At 41.5% G+C, this 13,025-nt stretch overlaps 1 protein-coding gene across 2 annotated transcripts in view; it reads right to left on the reverse strand.

Annotated features, from left to right (window-relative positions):
* The window catches only part of CCDC69 (coiled-coil domain containing 69), a 35,276-nt gene that overhangs the window by 10,702 nt on the left and 11,549 nt on the right, over positions 1–13,025 (reverse strand). The window contains exons 1-4 of one of the 2 annotated variants that reach the window (XM_078150528.1): positions 10,883–12,011; positions 9,521–9,645; positions 8,944–9,031; positions 5,696–5,769 (exon numbers count right to left, since the gene is read on the reverse strand). In XM_078150528.1, the coding sequence (XP_078006654.1) occupies positions 5,696–5,769; positions 8,944–9,031; positions 9,521–9,601 (243 nt within the window). In that variant the 5' untranslated portion in view covers positions 9,602–9,645; positions 10,883–12,011. Of the gene's footprint in view, positions 1–5,695; positions 5,770–8,943; positions 9,032–9,520; positions 9,646–10,882; positions 12,012–13,025 lie in introns of those variants that run through there. The other variant, XM_020964261.2, reaches the window with a different exon arrangement.

Consider the following 13,025-nt stretch of genomic DNA (forward strand, 5'->3'; position numbering starts at 1 on the left):
CAACCCATATACCTTGCTCTAGAGAAGTTTATAATTTAATCAAGGGAATGACACATATACATGTCAATATGATATAAGATTAAAGATGAAGGAAAGGTCTAGAAAAATTAATAGAAGAAATATTAAAAGAATGATATCACTATTGGCTATACTATTTTGGGATAGTTCCATAAAGGCATATCCTAATGCCTCATCATGGCAGGGAGGTGGCCCTGATTTATTGAATGTTATACTAATCCCAAGCTCCAGTAGGTTATGTTATACTAAAATGACTTTAAGTATGGTGCAGTGGATAGAATGCTGGGCCTGGAGTCAGGAAGACTCATGAGCTCAAATCTGGCCTCAGACATTTACTAAGTTATGTGACCTTGGGTGGGTCACTTAACCTTGTTTGCCTCAGTTTCCTCCTTGGTAAAATGAGCCACAGAAGGAAATGGCAAACCACTCTCCAGGATTTTTGCCAAGAAAACCCCAAATGGAGTCACAAAGAGTTGGCCATGACTGAAAATGACCGAACAACACCAAAAAGACCACCAGGTAATTAATTCTTTGGCCATGGCAACCCATGAGACAACGACAAGTTTTTAAATGATCCCTCGTCTTATGTAGACCTCCTTACACTCTCCCAGATGGAATAGTAGAAAAGAGGACAACAGGTACTAAAAATTAAAAATTTTAGATTATCTACAAATATTAACTGTAGGTAGTCTATGATATCCAAAAAACTGATATATTATCGGGAAAACTGAATAATATGAATATTTTCATAGTAAGCAAAACAGAATAAAAAGAAGTCAGAGCTAAATTGGATGGATGATTGACAGTCTCTCCTTAAAGAATCAAAACAGGATTTGGTGGAATAGATTTCATTGTACACTCAAATGAAAAAAGAAAAAAGTATTTTATGGGGCATTTGGTCATCTCTTCTTGAAACGTTCATGATAAGCATCAGCAAAAAAGGCCACCATGAAGATAATTGTAAATTATTCAGCCATACTTGTTGCAGAGAATGATGAGGTAGAGAAATTCTATAAAGAATTTGACAAGCTCTTCAACACAAGTCAATGTATATGTTGGTATTCAGGAAGGTAGGCACAGGAAAAGATTTTGGAGAGTATGGTTTGGGTTTGAGAAACAAAAGAGACTAAGTAAAGTCGTATAGGCTATTCAGAAGACTTATGCCTAATTATCACACACACACACACACACACACACACACACTTCTTTTCAGAAGAGAGTTAGAAAGTACAGGATACCATCAAGCACATACACCTACAGAAGACATGAAACTATACCTTAATAGGAAATTACTAGTTATTCATGTGGAAGTCATATTAGAAAAGTCAACAGCAAACTAAAAATACAGTGAAGAAATAAAACATTGTGAAATATTGCAACTTTGACCTAACCTATTCATGATCTCTTGATGCCAAAAAATATTAATCTCAATTACCAACATTTTCATTGAACCTTAGTCACCACAATGATGAGGCCAAGAGAGCTCTGAAAGCACCTTGCTATGGAAATATCAAGCAGAGAGGGGGGAAGGTAAACGCAAAATGTAACACCAGTTTGAAATACAAACTTGTCTGTAAATCAGTAGAGAGAAATATGGTCAAGGATTGGGAGCAGTATCAACTCATGAAAGAGAGAAAGAGGAAGAGGAGGAAAAGAAGAAAGAAGCTTGGCGTGAAAGTCAGCTCCAAATCACCCCAAGAGCATCCAGATAAAATTGTCAAGAAGACAACAAATAGACAGAAAAAGTGGAACAAAACTGATATTTCTATAAGAATCCTTTTCCATCAGCTACAGAGGAACAACTACATTTGGACCCCAACACTTCTCATTATGCCCCACAAAGAGAATAAAATGGTATCTAAGAAGTTGAAATGAAGAAGAGTGACTGGGTATCAGCAATAATACAATAAAAAAAAATCCATGCTAGAAGTGACAGCACTGGGGGATTACTTTATAATGTATCTCAAAGCCTGGAAGATATCAAATTATTGGGAAAAATTATAGATGATATTGTTACTCCACAAAAGGCAACCGTAAACCGGTAGCATATTGTGATCTATATGTATACTTTCTCATCTTTACAAACTCCTGGTACATAAGAGTTTACATATGTATCTGAGAGTCCTTGATGAAAAATGAGAAAAACACAGTCAGGTGCTTAGAGATTATTTCCTAAATGTATGTAAATGCTAATGTCTTTATAGTCACACAAGTGACTGAAGGATACAGAAAATACAAGATTGGCCACGTTTATTGTTTGTTGATTACAAAAAAAAAAATTTGACTCAGAGGATTATTGACTCAGTAGAGATTATTCTTCAAAGGCCATCCAGTTCAACATTTCCTCACATTTTATAGTTGAAGAAGCTGAGGTCCAGAGATGTTAAAAAAAAAAGTTATCCAAGGCCACATATGGAGTAATTAGCACAGCTGGGATTTCGATCCAGGACCTCTGATGCCAAATACCTTTTTCTACCATCAGTACATGTTGCCTCTAACAAGGAATCTCCTGTGCATATGTGAAAATTATACAAGATTCCTTAATAAATGCAACCATTGAAATAGTTCTGTCTAGGAGACTCTAATGATCAAATAAAACTCTTAAGCAGAGAGGCCTGTGCTTGCCAAAAGTAATTTACATTACTATAGATTACTAATCTTCTACGACTCTGATAGTGATTGTCTTATACATGGTCTATGTGGAAAAAGAAATTCCCTGGACATGGCGAAGGATGTTCTATAGGTGGCAAAGTCTTCCAGAAATTTGTTTCCAGATGTTCTTGCACTGAAGAACATTACAGGACCTCTTCAATGAGAAACACTCAGATTATCAGAACAAATACTATACAAAAAACTAAATGGATGGAAAATACCTTTTGTCCAATCTATGATATGCGATTGGATGGCAAGTCTATTAGCACAGGTTCTGTAGATGGACAGTAAGCAGGGCCCAAAATAAAATAGGAGGAAGAGAACAACTAAACTACATTTGAGAATGTACATAGTGAATGTAATGACTTGAAGCTGTTTCTTAGAGCAAAAGCCCATCTATGTAACACGGATGTTCTCCCGAAAGTTTATGGTTACAAAGCTTGGAACATCACAGTCTCGAGAATCCAAGAGATGCATCATGGGTATTAGCAGGATGTGGCATATTTTCAATGATGACCTCAGCACAAGAAATGGAATAAGGAATATCAAGGTATTGTACAATCAGAAAAGGACACGGGCCTGTCAATCACATGGCAAGAAGTACATGAAGGCTATACAGCCAAAGTGTTGTGTACTAGTGTACAAAAAATAGAAAAAGACCTAGCAGAAGGCTCCTAGCATTTCAGTGGATCTTCTCAAGAGAGTCTATGGGAAGGCATGGAAAAGAATCACACGGGGCAGCTAGGTGGCACAATGGATGGAGCACCAGCCCTAAAGTCAGGAGGACCTGAGTTCAAATCTGACCTCAGACCAAACACTTGCTACTTACTAGCTGTGTGACCCTGGGCAAGTCACTTAACCTCAATTGCCTTAAAAAAAAAAAAGAAATCACACAGGGTAAAAAAGCATGGATACGTCATGACCTGTGTCAATGGAGGAAGCGCCCACTTTGATGAGATCAGAGATACTTTGAAGTGACAAAGTGGGTGACATGTGAACTGGGTGAAGAGAAGCATTTCAACCAGCATGGAAAAATGGAGCAAGAGACATTATTGGGGCAGCTAGGTGGCACAGTGGACAGAGTACTGGCTCTGGAATCAAGAGGACCTGAGTTCAAATCCGGCCTCAGACACATAACACTTACTAGCTATGTGACCTTGGGCAAGTCACTTAACCCCCATTGCCTAGCCAAAAAAAACAACAAAACAAAACAAGAGACGTTATCAAGGACTTAACTGCTTAGAAAAGGAAGCAGGTCGATCCTTTTTCGAGAATGAAGGGCAACATGAGGACTGTCAACATGTAGACCATGGTATCAATAACAGAACCAGTAAAAGTAAAATGGTTATCTCTCTATACAGAGAATTCATGGAAGGATATGGACAAGAATCCCACAGGGTAAAGTTTGAGGGTCAGAGACGTCCACTGGTGGCATTGGTGCCTATTCTGGATCTAAGCTATCAAACCGTTAATGTCCTATTCTGATGCTTCATCATGGCCCAGAACTCTGGGTTCTAAGAAAGCTAGACCAGTGTAGCACAAACTCCGAAAGGTCCCAATGACTTGACACAAGCCAAGCTTTGAGAATGGGCCTGGTGATAGACTTGGTGTTTATTTTTATAGGCATAGTCTAGCTAAATTCAGAGAACATCCTCACCAAGAGTCCAAGAGTGTCTAATATTTTGGTCATGACAGCTCATAAATTCAATTCCATTTAATTGAGCAAGTGTTGATTAAGGGTCTGCTAGGCACAGAACACTATGCTAGGTACTTGGGCAAACAATGGCAGGAATGAAACAGTTCCTTCCCTCAGGGAGCTTACATCTACACGGCTGATGTGGAAACCTACACAGTCCAAAATTTAAACAAAATGCACACAAAGAGTTAGAGGGGAGGAGGAGTCAGGAAAAGCCTCATGTAAGAGATAGCACCTAAATTGAATCTTGAAGGAAACTAGGGACTCCAAGGAGCAGAGATGACAAGGGAGAGGGAAAGAGAAGGAAGGGAATAAACATGTATCTAGTACCTAGTATGTGCCAGGCATTGTGCTAAGTGCTTGACAATTATTATTCCATTCAATCCTCACAACAACCCGGTGAGGGAAAGGCTGTTATCGTCCTCATTTTATAGTTGAGGAAACTGAAATAAAGCGTTTAAGTGACTTGCTCAAAGACAAATAGCTGAGTCTAGGTTTAAATTCAGCCCTTGCTGACTCCAAGCCTAGCCCTGGGAGAGGCATACAAGGTCTAGGAGTAAGCCTGTGCAAAGGCCACAGAGGCAGGAAATGGAATGTCACCCATAGGGAACAGCAGGGAAGAGTAGATCAAACTGGCTGGAATTTTTAGTGCATGGCAGGTGGGTGGTAATGGGAAATCAGTCTGGGATCAGAGCCTGATTGTGAAAGGTTTTAAATACTAAAGAGAGGTGTTGATATTTTATCCCTGAGGCAATTAGGGAACCACTGACCCTGCTTGAGTGACCGGTTGGACCTGTATTAAAATGTAGAGGGATGGTGATCTGTAATGGTGAAGGAAGCCCCCATTACTGGAATCACTGACTTTTTTTTAAAAAAATTAAAAATATTAAAAATTTTAAATAAAATTTTTTTAAAAAGCTAATAGCTCTCTTTCCAGTCTGTCACATGCCTAAAGCCTGACGAGTAGAATTTTATTCCTTGAGATTAAGTAATATCTTTTTTAGACTCTTAATTTAAAATGCAGAGCCCCCTGAGATGAGGATACACTAAGCCATTAAAATAGTCTTCAGCACTTTAGCATGAACGTGTCAGACTCTTTCCTCCCTAAAAAGGGATTATGCCACTTAGAGAACGGGAGATATGGGACACAAAAGACAAGCTAGGTTGACTCCTGGGGGACTGTGAAGCAATACCAGTTTGAGACAAATCTGGAGATTAACAAACCCAGCAGAAAAAGTCTGCCCCACACAGCTGCTGCCTGGCCAGCGCTCTTCCCCATACAAGGTCTGTTGCTGGTGCACACCTCCTGCCTCCTACCACTCTGCTCACCTGCAGGGCTGCCTTGTCCACCTGGAAGGAATCCATGAGGACCATTTTTTCCTTTTCATGAGAGGCCTGGAGTGCTGCAGGGAAAGGGCACCATGGTTAGCTCAGCTACCCAGAAGACTTGCCCCCAGCCAAGAAAGTGTCCGCTGTTACCAGAGGCCTGAAGAATCTAAGACTCAGTCAGACAACCAAGAAATAACTGGGAAACAAGAATGTCCTGGCATAGTTAGCATTTTAGCCCACTACAGTAAAAATAATTCTAAGAAGCAAGAGACCTCAGCTCTAGTCACTGTTCACTACCAATTTGCTGCGTGAACTTGGAAGTACCTTCACCTCCCTGAAAATGTTTCATCATCTGTAAAATGAATATATCAACTCCTGCCTACCTCACAGGACAGTTATAAGGATCACATTAGCTAATGGATGGCACCATTAAAACCCTATACTCTAGCTAGCTCTTTTGTTGATTTCAGGGTAACAAAGAGAAAGTAATTATTATTATTATTATTGTCGTAGTAGTAGTAATAGTAGCAGTACTATTAATAAATAATAATAAATAATAGTAATAAATAATAAGTATAATAATAATAGCATTTAGGTAGTATTTTAAGGCTTACAAAGAGCTTTACAAATACCTCATTTGATCCTCATGACAGCCCTGAAAAGGAGGTACTGTTATTACATCCCCATTTTACAGATGAAGAAACTGCTGCAGATAGGGGTTAAGTGATATGCCAGGATCACATAAAGAACTAAATGAGGCCAGATCTGAACTCAGGTCTTTCTGACTTCTGGTCTAGCACCACGAAGCTGCTTCTGACTCAATCACAGGTTGAGCCTTCTAGAAGAGTGGGAGCTGCTGGGTAGTATGAAGTAATGGTCAGGTCTGACAAGTAAGGACTGAGGCATATAGCCTGAACTTTAGGCTCAAGAATTCCTCAGCCCAGCTCTGAGCTTCCTGGTTAGTTTCCTTTGGAGTTAAAGGATAGAATTCTGAATTCGGGAGCCTAGTATGAAGATGTTTCTCCCCTTGTTCCCTTAAACGGAGGAGGGCATTAACAAAGTGACATTTGTATTGTATTTGTATTGTATGGAAAAGGCTAGGTTTTAGAAACACCCTTCCCATTCAGACATATCTTTAATAGAGACTCTTTAACGGGCTCATAAAACTAGAGCCATAAGGATTCTCAGAGGCCATATATAGTTCTACTCCCTCATGTTGTAGGTGAGGAAAATAAAGCCAAGTGAGGTTAAATGACTTTTCCAAGGTCTCACAGACAGTGTTGGAGATAAGATTTGAACCCAGGTAATCTGTCTCTACATTCACTGTTCTTTCCTATTCATCACATTTTTTTTTAAGGCAATTGGGGTTAAGTGACTTGCCCAGGGTCACACAGCAAGTAAGTATCAAGTGTTTGATCTGAGCCCACATTTGAACTCAGGTCCTTCTGACTCCAAGGTCGGAGTTCTATCCACTGCGCCACCTAGCTGCTCCCATTCGCTGTTCTTTCCACGGTACCATGATGCTTCTCTTAGAAAGAGTATGGGATTAGAAGTCAAGATGCCTGGGTTCCAAAACCATCTCTGCCTCCAGTTGTGGGAAGAGACTCAAGTTCTGTGGGACTCAAATTCTTCTTAGATGAATTTAAAGGAAATTGGTTTAGTTGATCTCTAAGGTCCCTTATATTCTAAGTCTTAACTCCCCCAATTATAATGACATTCTATGATTCTGTGCCTCTCAGTAGAAACAGCACAGGAAGCATGGGGAGACATTCCAAGACTGGAGGAAGGAAAGGGTGTTCTAAGGTGTGGTTCCCCAGCGTGAGGCACCTTGGTGGGGCACTTCCTATTACCTGCTTCTAAGCAAGATGTACCATGTTTCCTCAGGTATGTCAGGGCATTCCTATCTCCACACAACAAATTTAGAGTTTATCCCCAACCCCACCCACAGTGGTGGCCCCAGAAACATTTCCTCCCATTCCCAATCAACAGGCTCTATGAGTCTAGGAGTGAGGCCTTTACTCAACCCAAGAAGGGGCTATACCAGTCACAATATCTCTGCCTCCTTCTCTTCCCCAGTCATTGCTTTGGCCAATTCAGTGCTGAGGTGAGGAGACCAGGTCAGGAGCCACTTCCAGACTTTCTTAGGACCACGCACAGACATGAAGACAAACAGACCTCTAGCAAAGGAAGTCTGCTCTCCTGGGAATATGGGAGAAATTAAGATTCCTGCAGGAAATCTATGCATGCATGTGTGCACACACATGAAGAAAGGGACCAGATAACCAAACAAAATAGACTCTGTAAGAAAATTTTCATCTTTAAAAGTGTTACTACCCAAAGAGCACTGAAACAGTGGCCAGAGCCAAGATGGCCAGTAAGGGTTTAATTGGCTGTTCATTGTCATACCACTTTCATATGATACCAGAATCTCTAACTACGAAAAGATATTCCCTTTGCACTGGCTGATTCAGGACCACAGACAGCATCTAATTGCCACTGAGATACAACCTTAAGCTGCTAGTAATTAATATTCCATCGGAGGGGTAGCTAGAGGTGCAGTGGATAGAGTACCAGGCCTGAAGTCAGTCAAATTCAGCCTCAGACACATACTGGTTGTGTGACCCTAAGCAAGTTACATAACCTCAGTTTGCCTCAGTTTTTTCATCTATAAAATGGGGATAATAATAGCACCTATCTCTCAGGGTTGTTGTGAGGATCAAATGAGAATAATAATTGTAAAGTGCTTAACACAGTGCTTGGCACATAGTAAGCCCTACCTAAATGTCAGCTATTCTTACCTCTATTAACAAGCCCTCTGAGAACAAAGCTTCTTTCTCACAATATCACTGTGAGGTACAGGAATGTAGGCTTTGTTAATAGAGAGGTCCAGAAAGGGTAAATAACTAGCCCAGGTTCACATAGCATGCTAAATAGGAAGATCAGAACTAGACCCCAGTTCTTCTGACTTGGCCCAGAGCTCTAACTCAACCTTGTACTAAACTTACAAATCTAAATTTAGAGAGTGATTAGAAAGGCTCTGCCATGATGGCGGATATACGCTGTCTAATAGCTCCTGCACTTTCAGCGGACCCTTGATCCAAAGGGTGATCCCACATGTGAAGGTTTGGGCAAGGACATGATCCCTTTTGGGAAAAGCATCCCAGGTACCAGGTGAGCTAGGTCTGTTACTCCCCTGGGAAGGCAGAGGCCCCCCCCCAGAGTTTTAGAGGAGCTGCTCCCACCCTTACCTTGTAAGGTCTCTTCGTGCTCCCTTTGCAATACTTTGAGCTGCTCAGCAAGTTTTTCACGAAGCTCTAATTCCTGTTCATCCACCACCTGGAAATAAGGCAGGCCCAGGGGACAGTGGGTTGGAGTCAATTAATTCCCTACCATTATAATTCCAAGCGCAAGTTTCATCGACATCAGGACTGGCAAGGACCTTAAAGATCACCTAGTCTGACTCACTCATTTTACAAAGGAGGAAACCAAATCCCAGAGAAGTGAAGTGATTTACCCAAGATCACACCAAGAGTCAATGACAGAGATGGGAAAACGGGTCTCCTGACTGTGAGTTTAGTGCTGATTCAGATGGGGCAAACTATGTGGAAAATTCCTTTTTGCCCTTAGGAATAAGAGCTTTAAAAACATCAAGGAAAGGAACTCCAAGCTTACTGACCTGGGTCTCTTCATTATGGAATGGCTCGTTGGTTATTTCCCTCCTATATTCTTTCAAATGCTACCTCCTTCCAGGCAGGAAGGTAGGTTATATCCTGAGAAAATCTATAGGGTAAAGGAAACTGCGGGAACCTGGGCCAGGGAACCCACCTGGATTTCCACTTCCCTGGTCTGATGCTCTGGGCTCAGCTTCTCTGACTCTTTTTGATGCTTCTGGAGAGCATGGACCATGTCCAGTTGCTGCTGCTCATCATGGAAGAGATGAGGATCTGGGTCTATAAGGAAAACCAGATCATGAGTCCATTGGGGTAGTTGGGGGGGGATGGGACCTAGTTGGACAATATGGTTAGCATGGTCCCTATCCTTGTAAGTAGGAGGACTGTGGAGTTAACCGGACCGGAGGATGCTGGCCCAAGACCAATCATTAGGGAACAATCACACCTTTAATTATGTAATACTGATTAACTTTTACCAGACCTATAATTTTATAAATGTATGGGACTCTTTAATGAGGGGACAATCCTCTGCCTGGCACCTTCTTTGACACTTACAGCCTTACAAATGCATATTTGTTACAAGGGTTTGGCTTTTTGTTTGTTTGTTTGTTTTTGGTAATCAGAGGAGAGTGCGGGAGGGGAAAAATAAATGGTAATTGAAAAACAATTTTTTTTAAAACATATTTTGGAGAGTTGCCTGGGACATTGGCAAATTCAGTGCCTTCCTCAGGGTGACACAGTCAGTATGTTCTAGAAGCAGAATTTGAATGTATGTCTTTCTGTCTTCAAGTCCAGTGCCCTATTCATTATGTCACACTGCATCTCCAAATATTAATTTTTATGGAGGAAGAAAATGCGATCCAAAAAATGGCAGCATGGTATAATGGAAAGAATACTGGATTGGAATTAAGAAACACCTGGTTTTGAATCACATCCACCCCTGACATCCATTAAGTATGGGCATGAATTGATAATTTATGAAATTATGAAATGGGGGTCGGCACACTTGATTCTTTGGTCACTCACTAGGAAAGACTACAATTGGCAGAGGGAAATGCAGTAGCTATCCTACTTAAATAATACACAGAAACACGCAGCAAAAAGTAGGCACACCGTGCTGTGGGGACAGTGAAGGAGGCAGTGGAGAAAAGGATGGGGAGGGGAGAGAGGCAAAGAATATCACTCAGGTAGCCATGAATTTGGGAGTTGGGAACACTTGTTAGCAAGGACCCTATGGAGAAGGAAGACTGCTGGGGGTGGGGCAGGAAAGAATCTGAGGTCTCATTTTTGTAGGATTTTTTATCGAAGCAAACCAACTCCTATCTATGCCACCTTGGGGTTAGTTCATTAACATATCCAAATCATCTCCAAGTTATTGCTAAAACTTTAACGTTAACATGTCCATATCATCTCAAAGTTATCAGCACCTTCTAATGTTCTGCTGGTCTGGAGCTGTGGACATCTGCATTTTTTCTAGAATTTACATATAATAGGATTTTTTCTAGAACGTACATACTGTGTGGCAGCTAGGTGGCGCAGTGGATAGAGCTACAGCCTTGGAGTCGGGAGGACCTGAGTTCAAATCCAGCTTCAGACACTTGCCACTAGCTATGTGACCCTGGGCAAGTCACTTAACCCAGATTGCCTCACCAAAAAGAAAAAAAAGAAAAAAAAGAACTTACATACTGTTTGACAAGGAGTGCCTAGGGTTTTCCTGATTCAACACATATTACCAGAATGTGAATTTTGGTTAATATATGATACAAATTTGTGAATTATTTCCTTTGATGGTTGGGATAGCTTGTATGTGACTTCCAGGTTCCCCTTTGCAATATTCTTTCCTGTTATTACCCCTTTATGCTGGCCACTTACAAGTTTACTACACTGACTAGGGGTGATCGGTCAGGGGGTGGAGAACAAGGGCAAGTCACTTCCATTCTTTGAGCCTTTGAGTTTCTGCATCTGTAAAATGGGGGCAATATCAGTAGTACCAAGGGGTTGCTACTCAATAAACATTTCTTCAGCAATTGCTATGTGCTAAGCAGACACTGTGTTAAGCACTGTTCTCTGCCCTCAAGGAACTCACATTCTAATGAGGGAGACAGCATTCAAACAATTATGTACTTTCAAAATCTATACAGAGTAGGTGAAAAGTAATCTCAGAGGGAGGGCACTAGTAGGGGTGAGGGTGAGGGTAGGGGTGGGACAAACTGGAAAAAGCCTCCTACAGAGGGAGTTATTTGAGCTGAGCTTTGAAGGAAGTCAACAGGTAGCAGTCAAGATGGAGAGCCTGGAGAACCAGCCAGTGAAAAGGTACTGGGGTTAGATGTGAAGTATCATGTGCAAAGACCAGCAGAAGGTATTTGTTGCTGGGCTGGAGAATACATGAAAGGAGTAAATTGAAAGAAGACTAGAAAAATTGGAAGGAGCAAAAAGGAAGCGCTTTAAATACCAAATAGATTTTATGTTTGATCTCAGAGGTAATAAGGAACCATTGGAATTTCTTATTTTTTTTTTGGTGAGGCAATTGGGGTTAAGTGACTTGCCCAGGGTCACACAGCTAGTAAGTGTCAAGTATCTAGTCTGAGGCCAGAATTGAACTCAGGTGCGCCTGACTCCTGGCCCAGTGCTCTATCCACTGCGCCACCTAGCTGCCCCACCATTGGAACTTCTTGAACTGGGGGGAGTGTGTGTGTGTGTGTGTGTGTGTGTGTGTGTGTGTGTGTGTGTGTGTGTGTTTGATTTTGTTTGTCTTTTGTTTTCGAACAGGGCCAATGACATCAGGAGAATGATGTCTTGGCTTGGAGCCGAATAGGATTTAAGTGAGGCAGAGCTGTGCAAAGTCATCAGCCCCACTCTCTCCTCCAAAATTATCAGAGTCCAGTGGCAAGACATAGGTCAGGATGACTGGTGATTGGTCCCCTTTGCTTTAGGAAAATTGCTTTGGCATCTGAACAGTGGAGAGAGACATGAGTCAAGGAGGCTAGGGGGGTATTGCAATAATCCGGGGGCAAGATGTAAAAGCCTGCACCATGGTGGTAGCTTTTTAAGTAGAGAGAAGCAGATATATGCAAGCAATGTTGTCAAGGTATAAATGACAAGACTGGTCAGCAGATTGGATCTGTGTAGTGGATGTGACAGAAGAGCTCAGGATAACATAGAGGTTTCCAGCTTGATTGCCTGGAAGGATGGTGGAGCTCTCAACAAAAATAGGAAAGCTGGGAAGAGGGGAGGGCTTAAAGGGAAAAGTGACCTCTAGGTCAAGATATCCAAAACATAATTGATGATGTGAGTCTGGAGGTCAGAAGAGACTTTAGGGCTGGATTGATCTTGAAATTACCTGACTATACAGTGTGGCTGTGAGGATCAAATGATGTAATAATGTATGTAAAGCATTTTATAAACCTAAAAGCAAAACAGCAATGGGGAACTTGAGGCCACATGTGGCCTTCTAGGTCCTCGGGTGCAGCCTTTTGATTGAGTCCAAGTTTTAAGAAAAAATCCTTTCACGAAGGGGATTTGTTCTGTGAAGTTTGGATTCAGTCAAAGGGCCACACTTGAGGACCTAGAGGGCTACATATGGCCTTGGGCCACAGGTTCCCCACTCCGGTGATACCAATAACTGCTATTAACATTATTAAGCTATGCTGGTGAAAAAA

Source organism: Phascolarctos cinereus, unplaced genomic scaffold (assembly GCF_003287225.1).
Source record: "Phascolarctos cinereus isolate Bilbo 61053 unplaced genomic scaffold, phaCin_HiC Scaffold_2;HRSCAF=192, whole genome shotgun sequence".
Lineage (NCBI taxonomy): Eukaryota > Metazoa > Chordata > Mammalia > Diprotodontia > Phascolarctidae > Phascolarctos > Phascolarctos cinereus.